This window comes from Tupaia chinensis, unplaced genomic scaffold (genome assembly GCF_000334495.1).
Source record: "Tupaia chinensis unplaced genomic scaffold, TupChi_1.0 Scaffold000532_1, whole genome shotgun sequence".
NCBI lineage: Eukaryota > Metazoa > Chordata > Mammalia > Scandentia > Tupaiidae > Tupaia > Tupaia belangeri.
Window position 1 is genome coordinate 7,898,711 of NW_006160045.1, and position 13,883 is coordinate 7,912,593.

A 13,883-nucleotide genomic window follows, 5' to 3' on the forward strand; every position below is an offset into this window, starting at 1 on the left:
GTACATGCCCAAGATCCTGAGAGGAGAATGGAGGAGAAGGGATTGTGGCATGGCCATCCCCCGGGGGGTGATTTCTCGCTTTCTGTCTCTGTCTCTCCCTGTCTTTTTGGCAAACACACACGCCCTATAGCAAAAACCTCTCCAAAAAAAAGAAAAAAAGTTATCACAAGGCCCAGGGTCATCTCGGTTTTCTCCTGTGTTACCATCTAGGATTTTTTTATAGTTTCGTGTCTTACATTTACGTCTATAGCCCATTTCGAGTTACTTCTTATGAAGGATGTAAGATCGGTGTATAAAATTTTTCCTTTTTATGCATGAATGTCCAATTGTTCCCACACTATGATGGACTTTGGGTTTATTTGTGATGAGTCTTTTTGAAACTGTTCAGTCAATTTGCTTATCTATTCTCTTGCCAATACCGCAGTGTCTTGATTGCCATAGCTTCCTAGACACCTTTAAGTCGGTCCTCACCTTTGTTCTTTTCACTTGGTATTGTGTTGCCTATTCTGGGGCTTTCGCCTCTCCATACAAACCTTAGCATCAGTTTGTTGATGGACGCCTTTAAGTTTTCAAAAGTCAGTTTTCATCATTTTTTGAAGGAAATCTTTGGAGACTGCATACTCATCTCCTACCTTCCTGGATTGACCCAGTTTTACCAGCTCTCATGACTCCAGGGAACTCAGACTCTCTGTGTCTGTGATAAAGGGTGTTTTTTTCTGTCTCAAAACTGCCGGTATGTTTGACTCTAGCTTGTTTTCACCTATTGAAAAGTAACACTGTTCTAAATTTTGGATAAAAATAATAGTAAACCTGCCAAGAAAGGATCTAAAATTCGAGAGCATCAGTGGGTATAATAAAAATTTTTCTTATCCTGTGACTATTTTCTCTTTCATTTTCAGGATAGTGGAAGTCGTAGGTTTAGGGATCTATGTATGTTGTATCTAGTTCTGATTTTGAATGTACCGCTTTATAATTTTATAATATGGAAAGGCATAGTAATTTGGCTGTAAATGTGTTTTGTGAACCTATTGGAACCTTAAAGTTAAGAAAGCTACCTGCTAAATGTCCAGGGATTTTTTTCATGCAAAGAGCATAGCTGTTTTTATTTTTATTTTTAAACTTTGCCAGTGGGCATTTGTGCTTGCTGCTAGAGGGAGTAAGAAAGGACCTACGGGCGACAGTCACACCTCAGTACCTTCTCCTCCTCTTGGACACGCACACGCCCAGCGTGTTTTCAGGACTTGAAGCACATAGTCAGCCATGTGGGAGATAGCCGTCTTTGACAAACACACGTGCCCTCTTGCAGAGAGAGCGAGAGAAACTGTCACACTATTGGCTTGTCAGGAAAGTCATGATGCATTTTTGAATTTTAAAAAAGAAAGAAAGAAAAATACATCATGACTTTCCAGACAGTCTATATTTTCCAAAGTGGTTATATCATTTTAGATTCCCACCAGTGGTATATAAGCATTTCCGTTCCTCAACATCCTTGCTAGCACTTGGTAATTGTCACTCTTTTTAACGTCTGACAGTATATTATCATTGTACGTTTCTTTCTTTTTTAAAAAAAGAATTATTTTTTGGGGGGGCCGGCAGGTGGCGCAATGGTTAAGGTGGCTGGGCTCCCACATGGCTGACCAGGTTCAAGTCCCGGGCCTGGCAGCTTGCTTTCTCATTCCTTTTCTCTCTCTTTCTCTCTCTCTCTCATCAACTTAAAATAAATAAATAAATAAAATAGTGATAATGAGTAACATTTTTTAAAGGAAGAATTATTTTATTTTGTTTTATTTATTTATTTATTTTAATTTGACCAGAGGAGCAGAGAGAGACGGGTGGGAAGGTGAGAAAGCAAGCCGCTAGGTCCAGGACTCGAACTGCAGTTGGCCATGTGGGAGTCCAGCACCCTTAACCTCCAAGCTACCTGCCAGCCCCACTTATATGTTTCTTGATTATTGAATTTTAACAGTTTTTATCAAATTCCAAATGGAAGTACTTCACTAGATATAAGTCTTGGAGGTACATTCTCCCACACTTTGGCTTGCCTTTTTGCTTAATTACTGACAATTTTTGAAAAACGGTCGTTCTTAATCTTGATAAAGTCTAGTTTGTTGATTTTTTTCCCCCTTCTTTTCTGATTAGTGTTTGCCATCTCCTAAGAAATCTTCGCCTACTCAAAGATTGTATAGATAATACACCTTCATTTTCTTCTGGAAGTTCTGTAGCTTCTTTATATTTTACATTTTAAGTTTGTGACATATCTTAAATTTAAGTTTTTGTGTTAGATGTGAGGAAATAGTTGTTTGGAGGTTTTTTTCCTCATGGATATTTTGTTCCGTCAGTATTTGTTGAAAAGACTCCTTAAAAATGATATCGTCTACATAATACAGGTCTGTGTCTGGATTGTTTGATTCCATTGATTTATTTATCTGCCAATACCACAGTGTCTTAATCACTATAACTTATATAGAAAGTCATGAAACCATGTAGTGTAATTTCTCTAGCTTTGTTCTTTTTCCCTTATTTATTTTAATTTTTTTTAAAACATTTGATTGCTATACATCATTTGGCTTGTAAAAGAGAATTTACCCAACATGAAGTACATCTTAGACCAGTCCAGTTAAGAATACTATACGTGTTATCATCAGCAGGCAATAAACCATTTCTGTCCCACAAATGTCTTGCTTTTCTATTTTTTCTCCCTGATTTCCTTCCCTGTGCTCTTCCCTTTTCCCACCCTCCCTCCACATTGTGTCCAGTGTTCGTAACTATTTTCACTGCTTTTATGTCCTCTAATATTTTCATCTCTACCATAGAGTGCAGACAATTGGTATATAGTAAGTGGAGACATACAATATCTCTTTCATCGCCTGCTTCACTCAGCAATAAATCTTCCATATTCGACCACTTTCTATCAAATGCCAGGATCTTGTTTTTTGGGGTTTTTTTTCGATGGCTAAATAGTATTCCACAGAGTATATGTGCCACACTTTTTCAATCCATTCATCTGTTTGGGTTGGTTCCATGCCTTAGCAATTGTGAATAAGGTCACAGTAAACATCAATGTGCAGGTGCTTTTCCAACTGAGCATTCTCCTGTCCTTTAGGTAGATACACATGGAATTACTGGATCATATGGTAGTTCTATTTGTAGATCTTTGAGGAACCTCCATATTGTTTTCCACAGTGGCTGGACCAATTTACATTCCCACCAAAAATGTAGGAGAGTTCCCCTTTCACCACAACCTCACCAACACTTCTCATTTTTTGTATTTTTAATCTTCACCAGTCTGACAAGGGTTAGGAGGTATCTCATTGTGGTTTTAGTATGCGCCTCCCTTATGATGAGGGATGTTGAACATTTCTTCATAAGCTTTTTGGCTATTCATGTCTTCCTTAGAGTTTTTTGTTCAGGTCTTCTCCAGTAAGCTGCTTCAGTTCCCTGTGTATTCTGTTTATCAGTCCTTTATCTGAGGCATTGTTTACAAAAATTCTCCCATTTTGAGGGTTGTTGATTTACACTAATTACTGTGTCCTTTGCTGTGCAGAAACTTAATAATTTTATGTAATCCCCCTATTACAACTTTGTTCTATTTCAATAACGTTTGACCTTTCCTAGGTCCTTTCTAATTCATAATAAGTTTTGTGGTAACTTTGGCATTTTTTTCCCCCCAAAAAGCTTGTAAGTCATTTGATTGGCATTGCATTGAATCTGTGGGTTAAATTTGCATATTATTGACATCCTAAGAAATTTATTCTTCCAATCCATGAACATTGGTGTCTCTCCATTTATTTCTTAATTTCATCATTTTTAATGTAGAGACCTTGTCTTCTGTAGTTTATTTCTTAAATACTATATATATTTTAATGTCATTTAATAGCAGTGTGTTTTCTTTTTCTAATATGTTTATTGCTAATTTCTTAATATAGAATTTTTATGTTTATGTATTGACCTTGTGCTCTGCAGAGTCACTAAATTTACTGAATAGTTCTAATTGCTTTCTTATAGTTTTGTGGGGTTTTTTTGTTTTTTTGAGAGGTTTTTGCTATAGGGTGCTTGTGCTCACCAGAAAGACAGATAGTGAAAACGAGAAATCACCTCCCAGGACGGATGGCCACGCTGCAATCCCTTCTCCTCCATTTTCCTCTCTGGATCTTGAGCACACACATACACACATGCGCGCGCGCGCGCACACTTGACATGAGTTTAAGCAACCAGGTCAAGGACTCGAACCCCAGTCAGCTACATGGGGGTCCAGCAATGTAGCCATTATGCCATCTGCTGGTCCTGTAGTTTTTAAGAATTATTTCATTTTAATCATTGTCAGTATTTTAATTTTATTTTTTTGAAGTTGACCAGAGAGAAACAAAGAAAATAAGAAAACAAATAGAGATGGCTTTATTTGGTCACTTCCAAACTTACACCTTTTCTTTCTCTTTCCTTAATGCACGTACTGGAATCCCTAGTACAAGAGAACATAGCTTTGTATTGTTCTTGACCTTATGGGAGAAATGTTCAGCTTTGGAATTTATTTTTATATAAGAGAAGAAGCTAGCATGTGTCTGAAATTGTTGACTAGTTATCCCTCAAACTCTTTATTGCATAATTCAGCCATTCCCCGCTAATTTGAGATGGTACCATTACCATGTGTTTAATTCTTACAAGTACTCATGTCTGATCTATATATACCAGGATAATCCTTTTAATTCAGTATTTAACTTTCACTCATAAAAGTGTAATGGAAATTTGGGGCTGGCAGGTGGCATGGTGGTTAAAGGTGCTGGACTCCCACATGGCCGACCAAGATTCAAGTCTTGAATCTGGTGACTTTCTTTCTCACTTTCCCTCTCTGTCTGTCTGATCAAACTGGAAAGTAACAATAATAATAAATAAAGTTAAAATAAAATAATTCTTTAGGAAAAAAAAAGTATAATGGAAATTAAAAGGCTGAGTTAGAATTCAGTATGGCTCCAAGCTTCTAAGGTGAATACTATCCAAAGAAGTGGAGGGGCCTCCAGAAAAAAAATAGAGTGACGGGTCAGGACAGCTAACTGCCAGCTCGGATGGCACTGCTTCAAAGAGCTTGTCTGAGAAAGGTCACTTTATTATCATAAAAGAGGTTCTGTTAACCAACCGCAACTGATATAAACATACATAGATGGGATGGACCAATTTTAGTTTCCCAAGACACGGAGTGTCCTAGCGGAAGGATCCTCGGGAAGTGGAGGAAGATAGGGGACTTTCTGAAACTACCCTGCGAGGCTGTTGAGATGACTGTTACTGTGTATTTGACTCTTCAGGCAAAGGCCAGGATGGAGTTGGCAGCAAGACTGAAAAGACTCTGGGTGACTTTGCGGCAGAGTACGCCAAGTCCAACAGAAGCACGTGCAAGGGGTGTATGGAGAAGATAGAAAAGGTGAGCGAGGCCGGGGCTCAGATGTCTGAACTTCGTGGATTGTTCGCGTGGGATGCCATTTGCTCTCTAAAGAGAGAATAGTGGCGCAGGGCGGCCCCTCAATAGAACGCTGACCCCGCAAAAAAAAAGAGAGAAAGAGAGTAGGAGCTCCGAGTGGTAGCTCAACACTAGTGGTTACAAATAACGTGAAGGTATGAGGAGGGACCAGAGGTGACAGTGACTTTCCTCGCAGGCAGGTCTGGCCATGCTTGCTCACGGTCCGTCCATATGCATGTCGCAGCCCAGCAGCCTGTGCTCTCAGGAGACTGGGGAGAGGTTGCACAGTGTTAACACGGGGATCTCACCTGGACTCCACTGTCCGGGCTAAAGAAGGCTGTTTGTGTGTCTGTGCTTTATGGTGGCATTAAGTTAAAGGAGTATGCTTTCCCGGGTATGAGCCTCCAGCTCTCTTCTGTTTCCTCAGAGGAACTTCATTAGCCAGCATGTCCTACCTGTTCTAGTCCCCAAAGGCTGACAGTCAGCCAGCTAGACGACAGCTTCCAAGTGGCCAGAGACACAGGTAGAAAGGAAGGTTTGTTGCCTCCAACCTCCCCGCCCTTCTCTGATACATACATACATGTGCGGATTGAATCATTGAAGGCATCAGTGGAAGGTTTCTGCGTCCTGAGCTCTTACACAGGAAATTGAGGTGAGCCGGTGGGTATTTAGAAAAGCATGGACTTGCCAGCTCTTCTCCAGCCGTGTCCAACCACTGGAAATCTGAGGTAAAAGTTAAAGTTGTCTTGCCCTCAATGGGAGTGCCAGAAGCTCTGTGCTAATGCTATTGCTTGACCTGAAACAGGGTTTTACTCGGCCTCCCATGCTGAGTTTTCTATATCTGGGCCTTGGCAGGAATGAAACAGCCTCAGGAATGTCAGGACTGGGGATTGTAGACCTGGGTAGACAGGTAGGGCTGTGTTCTTGCCTGTGTGTGTATTGCCACTTCATACGAGGTATCATGTATGTAAAGAGACTGAAGAGTCCTTTGGAGGGTAGGAGTGGGCAGAGAACCCCTGTCAGGACAAGTGTGCAGCCTTGGGGGTTGGCCGGGTGTGTTCAAGGTCTCCGCTCCACCCAGCACAGCAGGTCAGGTGTGTTTTTAGCTTTATTTAATTTGATTTTTATTTATTTATTTATTTGTTTGTTAATTTGACCAGAGTGGGGAGCAAAGTGAGAAAGCAAGCTGCCAGATCTGGGACTCAAACCTTGGTTGGCCATGGGCTAGTCCAGTGCCCTTAACCACCACATCACCTGTCGGCCCCAGTGTCAGTTTTGCCCCCATCAGCAGAAACATCTTTAGAGAAGTGTTATCACTAGCCTAGCAGGTAGGTAGGTACCCAGCCATTTGGAACTAACTTCATTTATAACAGGAATGCTTAGACTTGAGGATATAAAACAATCCTTGGTGGCATAAAAGAACCAAAAATCTCCTGGCAGCCCAGGAGTTCTTGAGTTTCTGGGCAGGCCTTGGATTGGACCCAAGGCCCATCACTGACAGGACACCAGGCTGTTCATCCTTCCTTGTCAGTCCCTTGGTACCAAATATGGCTTTTCCCACAGGGCCAGATGCGCCTGTCCAAGAAGATGCTGGACCCAGAGAAGCCACAGTTGGGCATGATCGACCGCTGGTACCATCCGAGCTGCTTTGTCAAGAATAGGGCGGAGCTGGGTTTCCGGCCTGAGTATAGCGCAAGCCAGCTCAAGGGCTTCAGCCTCCTCACTGCAGAGGACAAAGAGACCTTGAAGAAGCAGCTCCCAGGGGTCAAGAACGAAGGGTGGGCAAAACGCTGTGGGTGGGAGGGGGCTTGAGGAAGACTCTACAGATTCCACACGTCTCCGTGGCTTTCAGAAAGTCAAGGAGAGTCCATCACAGGGAGGGCTGCAGAACTTGGCCTTGTTCTCAGCCATGTGAGCAGAAGACAGAGTAGGGAGAAGCTGCAGGGAGCTCCCACGGTCATTCTACAGCTTCCCCCCTCAAGAGCCCACTCCCACCAGATCTGCTTCTGGGCCGTCTCTTCCTTCTCCCAACATCTGCTGGGTGGAATGAGCTAGCTTTGCTTTCTCTTGTGGCCTGTCAGACATTTCAAGATTTCTCTTCTGCCTCCTTGCTGGCATCAGCTCCCGTCTTTCCTCTGCCTCATGACCCACTCATATGTGACCTTGCCATCCTTGTGGATCTGTTCCTATATGTCTGGATCTCTAGGAATGGTGCTGGGAGAGTCGCAACCATTCTTAAATGGGGGGTGCACAGTGGATGAGATATCCCCTGGCCTCGCATTCAAATGGTATGGGTTTCCCATGGTGTTAGGAAGGGCCGGAAATGACTATCCTGAGTCTGAGCACCTGTGCAGGTCCTCAGCCCCAGTCTAGCGATGGGATAATGAACAAGTGCAGGGAGGGCGGTACAGGAGGGCCTGCGGGTATGCGGGTACCCTGCTCCTCACATAGTGGCTGTGCACCACCCTTGTCAAGCAGCGTCACACATGGTTTCAGTTCACAATGTGCCGTGTCTTTTCAGAAAAAGAAAAGGCGATGAGGTGGATGGGGTGGATAAAGTGGCCGAGAAGAAATCTAAAAAAGAAAAAGACAAGGAGAGTAAGCTTGAAAAGGCTCTCAAGGTGAGTGCTGAGCTTCATGTTCTCTCTGGGTGCGGAAGAAGATTCAGGAGTTATGCCCCACTTACTACAACCTTGAGAATTCCCACATTGTTCGCTGGTTAAATGGTGGCATTTCCCCCAGATTGTTTCCTTCCTGCCTCCCAAAGAGCGTAGTCTTGTTAGGAAGAGCACCCACGGTAGGCTGTCAGTGCCAGACCTGTAGCCAGGCTTGCGCTTCGGCCTAATTAGGCATCACTTTACACCCTGCACCTTCAGGCAAACACTGGAAATTGAATACTAAATTCAGAGATGCCAGAGTTTCTTAGCATAGAGACATGGCTTGAAGAGATAGGCATCCACATATTTTACTGAAACTCTACTTTTAAAAGGAATGGAAGATGTATGGTGACAGAGGACAGAACTGCCCATTAAATCAATAGTCACTGATCAAAGAGATGTCACCATGTTGATTACATTTGTACCAAAGCAGAGTGAAAATTATTAATCAGAAAATGCTGGGCATTTGGAAAATTAAAAGAGAACAGTGGGTCTTGTCTTAGGAACATGATTTCCACTGGCCATGTGCTTGGATCTCTTGTATGGGTATTGAGTTTCTGCTGGTGGTGTAAAAATTAGAAGCAATTTCTGATCTGGTTCCAGTCACTTAAGAATTGCAAATTTGGGAACCAGCAGTTAGCGTAATGGCTATGTCGCTAGACTCCCACGTAGTCGACCGCGGTTCGCGTCCCAGACCCAGTGGCTTAAAACTCACGCCAGGCGCATGTGCGTGCATGCCCAAGATCCCGAGAGGAGAATGGAGGAGAAGGGATTGCGGCGTGGCTATCCCCCCTGGGGGGGTGATTTCTCGCTTTCTGTCTCTGTGTCTGTCTGTCTCTGTCTGTCTGGCGAGTGCACGCGGCGTCCATGCCCAAGATCCCGAGAGGAGAATGGAGGAGAAGGGATTGCAGCGTGGCCATCCCCCCTGGGGGGTGGTTTCTCGCTTTCTGTCTCTGTGTCTGTCTGTCTCTGTCTGTCTGGCGAGTGCACGCGCCCTATAGCGAAAACCTCTCCCCAAAAAAAAAGAATTGCAAATTTGACAGGAATGTTTTAGGGTGCGTGTCGTGCACCAAACCCAGTTGCAGTAGGGTTTCATGTTTGCCCTCTGGTGAAGGTTTGGTGTGCTTCTCTCCCCTCAGTGTTGTCAGAGATACAAAGAAAGTCAGAAAACCAAAATGCCCCCTCAGCCTCCTCACTCCGGTGCGTGTTTCTGCTGCTTCCCCGTCTTTCGTCATAGATGATAGTTCTGCTTCTGCCGTTCAGCCCTGTACCCCTGACTTTGTCTCCATTATTGGTGCCCAATGTGTGCTGCTACAGGGGGATGAGGGAACCCTTAAAAATCAAGCTGGGTTGATCAAACAGGCATGAGTGTGTGGCTGCAGCTGTGTCCAGTAACTTTTTCAATTCCTCATTTGATACTAACGGCAACCTATGGGTGTAGTAGGGTGTTCATCTGCATTTCCCAGAGGCTGCAATGGTAAATCATTTCCTTACTGTGCTGGAGAGGAGGCTGACCCTGGCCTCTGTTCCTAGCTGGGGAGGCTAATACCTTTCTCAGCAAGGTGGTGAGAATAAACTAGACAATATGTAAAAGTATCTGATGTTTAAAATTCCGTTCTCAGAGGACCTTAAATATGTTCCTGCATGATGCTTCCTACTTTTTAAGATCGGGGAATGTAACAGCCGTACCTTACTTTCTTTAGTTCTGGATGTTGGAGAGAATAAACAAGGACCCTGGGCTCAACCTAACCCTTCTGTGTTTGTACCTGTATCTTCAGGGGCTGACTTTTTAGGGATTAGTTCCAGGGGCCTGGATTGCCTAACCCTTCTATGTTTGTACCTGTGTCTTCAGGGGCTGGCTTTTTAGGGATTAGTTCCAGGGGCCTGGATTGCCTCAGCTATAGCTGTCTCCACATCCGCCTTCTGTGTTCTCTGAAAGACCGCACTGCAAGTTTGATTGGATTCCCGTGAGAGTGACTGGGTGTAAAATTCTAGGCTGATCAGACCAAATTTGGAAGGATGGCCCCACTGACTCCGATGGGTGTAACCGGAGGCTCAGCAAGACCAGGGGAGGGCTCTTCCTCCAGTCGGTTTTTTTTTTTTTCTTTGAAAAGCACTGTTTGCCTCAGCTGCTGGGTCTTGTCCACAGGCCCAGAATGACCTGATCTGGAACATCAAGGATGAGCTAAAGAAAGTGTGTTCAACAAATGACCTGAAAGAGCTGCTCATCTTCAACAAGCAGCAAGTGCCTTCCGGGGAGTCGGCGGTGAGCTGCCTTTGTGTTAAGTGGGACACGCTTGTGAGGCCGACCCGGTTGTTGTAGTGACTGTCCTAATGGAGTGTGGGAGGCCCTCCGTTTGAACACCTGCTGGTACTAATCACAAGGAGTAACAGTTTCATCGTTGTGTTGCATCGTCATCACTGCCGTTGTGGTCGCCATGTCCCAGGAGCCGGCCTTTCCCAAGCCCTCCCAGTGTCTTGCATGTGTTCATGCTTGCTTTAGAGTGTCCGTGAGGGCCAGAGTGCACTCTGCATTTGCTCACATGCCTGAACCATGTACTTTGGTCTGAGGACCTTTCTCTGCCACCTTTTACCCAGACCCTCAAGGCTGCCAGGCCTATGGAGGGAGTAGAGACCCCTCTCGAGAGGTGGCACATGAGTTTCCCAATGGCTTCCCCTGCTGGCGTTCTCAGGAATTGAGGTAGCATTGTGCCTTGTGGAATACCAGTGGGTGCCACCTTTATTTCTAAGTCATTGAGGGCTGGGGGGCTGCGGGGATGCTGCACTTGAAAAGTAAAGAGTCCAAGCGCTACTGTAAACCGACTGCCAGCAGGGCTCAAGGTCCCCAGGCAGGCCTCTCTTCCTGATGCATGAAGTCTGCCAGTTTTTCATCCTACATTGGTACATGTCCCTCTCTGTGGTCTTTCCCTTCCCCTCTGACTTGTCTCTTTACTGGCTTCAGATCTTGGACCGAGTAGCCGACGGCATGGTGTTCGGTGCCCTCCTTCCCTGCGAGGAGTGCTCAGGCCAGCTGGTCTTCAAGAGCGATGCTTATTACTGCACTGGGGATGTCACCGCCTGGACCAAGTGCATGGTCAAGACACAGACACCTAACCGGAAGGAATGGGTGACCCCAAAGGTAAGAGGTGGGGGAGGACCCTAGGATCTGTGGGCTGCAAAATGTGACCCCCACCTTCTGGGCTTGTTTACCTCCAGGTCAACTTCTTTACAGCTGGGTCATCCTCATAATTGGCACATAAAATTACATTATTTATTTGCAGACTACACAGAATGGAACCAGAGCACCTGTAAGAGGGAAGCTGAGGTCTGTTCAGTTGGTATAAAATCCTCCTGCTTATTACAAAGATCACAGATTATTTCTATTCCTACTTATCTAGGGTTTACTGTGTGCCAGGCACTGTTCTGGGCACAAGGGACTTAAGTGGAACAGATGGACAGTGATTCCTGTTTTCCAGGACCTTTCCTTACCTTTGTGCCAGGAGAAGTGTGTCCACAGTTTACCCAGCTCCTAGGCTCTTTTTCAAAAAGTATAGCCACATATTAAGTTTGTGGGTTGGAAAAACCTCAGTTGGGAACCAGCCTTCTTTGGAACGTGCTGGTTGGGACCCGCAGTGTCTGTGGGGGCTGGCTGTGGAAGGCCTTCACTGTGCACTCAGGCAGAGCAGACGCTGGGCTGGCCGCCGGGGCAAGGCAGCAGTCTGCCCCTCACCGGGTTGCCCTGTCCCTGCTCCCGGTGCAGAGCAGTACACACAGCAGGCTGTCCGCAGGTGTCGGCTCGGATGTCCTATCATCACCACTCACCAACACGGAGAACCACCGTCTGTCCACTGGCCCGTGGCTGCCTTGTTTCTTGCCTTCTGTGCTCATTTCCATAATTACACTCTCACCCCCTTATCTCTGCTCACATGAATGATTACTCTAAGAAGAATCTAACCATGTCACTCCCACCACACCCCTTAAAAATCTTACACAGATTCCTAGTTCTGAGTAGGAAAGTCTTTTTTTTCTTTTTTTCTTTCTTTTTTTTTTTAGAGGTTTTCGCTATAGGGCACGTGGGCTCGCCAGACAGAGAGAGAGAGACATAAAGACAAAAAAGCGAGAAATCACCCCCCGGGGGGATGGCCACACCGCAATCCCTTCTCCTCCATTCTCCTCTCAGGATCTTGGGCACGCACGCACACGTGCCCAGCGTGAGTTTAAGCCACCGGGTCCGGGACGCGAACTGCTGTCGACTATGTGGGAGTCCAGCAACATAGCCATTACGCTAACTGCTGGTCCCCTTTTTTTTCTTTTTTTGCTATAGGGCATATGCACTTGCCAGAGAAACAGAAAGTGAGAAATCACCCCCCAGAGGGGATGGCCATGCTGCAATTCCTTCTCCATTCTCCTTTTGGGATCTTGGGCACACATGTACATGTGCCGGCATGAGTTTTAAGCCACTGGGTCTGGGGCTTGAACCATAGTCGATTTTCCAGCAACATGACCATTATGCCATCTGCTGGTCTCGTGAGTAGGCAGTTCCTACGAACCTATGAGGTCTTTGTATTCCTTTGACACTTGGATGGAGAAAGTAAGGTGCCAGGGAACAATATGAACTGTGTTGTACGCTCCGTATCAGTTCCAAACCCCGACTGTGTAACCTGTTTCAGAGGAACAGGCATGTGCAGGACATTTTCTCAGTGTGGCAGTGCTTGCTGCCCATGCAAATCCATGGGTTCTCACATCCCGTGCCGTGGCTGTTGCCCCAGAGGCAAGGTCAGCGTGTCAGTTGGTCCTCCCAGAGCCCTCAGTAGTCTGGCTCCATCACCCTCCACAGCCTTTCTTTTCTGCTTCCCTTTTTCCCCCCTCCCATACCGTTCTCCTCACCCCATCCCAGTCTCTAATTCTTCACACTCCCAGCAGTGGGCACCTGCCTAGGGTCCCTGCTCTTCACCACCCCCTACTCAAATGCCTGTACTCAGGCAGCCCCCTACTTGTCAGCTCCTAGGAGACCGAGCAGGTCTCACCCCCAAGAGCACTCCCGGCACCTGTTATCCCATGTCACCTTCGCATGCCTTTACGTGGAACTGAGCTTCCCCATTGAAGACCACCTCCTGCGGTTCTCTTCCGGGCAGAAACCCTCTTGAGAAGCTTGCTGGGATGGATGGCACAGTTAGGTGCTCGGCCTTCACTCTATCCACTGAAGTCACTGAACAAGGGCAAGGCTGGGAAAGGCGGTTTCTTGGTTGGATGAAGCCTCAAGCATGGGCTCTGTGGTCTTTCCCTGAGCTTCACGGATCTGACATCCGAGTGGTCACTTAGAGCAAGGCCCATTGTAAGTCACGTGGTTGAAGAATAACCAGCTGATGGACGCATGTGTAGTAAGGCTCTAGAGCTCTCCCTCCATCTTCTCCTAAGGAGGGAAGGGCATTGCCCAGATTTTCCCTTTGGCAGTCTCTCTGCATTGTGTGCAGATTTGGGAACTTTGACTCATGGTTAGGCATGTGACCCCAGAGAGGCCTGTTGACACTAGAGGAGAACAGCTGGAGGCCGGTGCCAGAGGTGATTCCCTAACTGGGTTGTTGACCATTGTTTGATTCTGTTGAATGAGCTATTTCTGTTAAGCCACAATACCAGCCTTGTAAATGTAGACAGGACGAGGGGTAAGTGCCGTAGCTGCAGTGAGACTCTCCTGTCCTAGAAGCCTCACGTTTTCCTACTTCATGCTCTTTGTTAGAAGGAAAAAGAAAAATCATTTCATTTGGATAAGCCACATC

General features: G+C 45.7%; 1 protein-coding gene across 1 annotated transcript in view; it reads left to right on the forward strand.

The window, feature by feature from the left end:
* Positions 1-13,883, forward strand: part of PARP1 (poly(ADP-ribose) polymerase 1) — a 43,511-nt gene that overhangs the window by 8,024 nt on the left and 21,604 nt on the right. Inside the window, exons 3-7 of the mRNA XM_006157249.3 lie at positions 5,298-5,413; positions 7,013-7,227; positions 7,971-8,070; positions 10,256-10,372; positions 11,069-11,245. Of these exons, the coding sequence (XP_006157311.1) occupies positions 5,298-5,413; positions 7,013-7,227; positions 7,971-8,070; positions 10,256-10,372; positions 11,069-11,245 (725 nt within the window). The remainder of the gene's footprint in view (positions 1-5,297; positions 5,414-7,012; positions 7,228-7,970; positions 8,071-10,255; positions 10,373-11,068; positions 11,246-13,883) is intronic.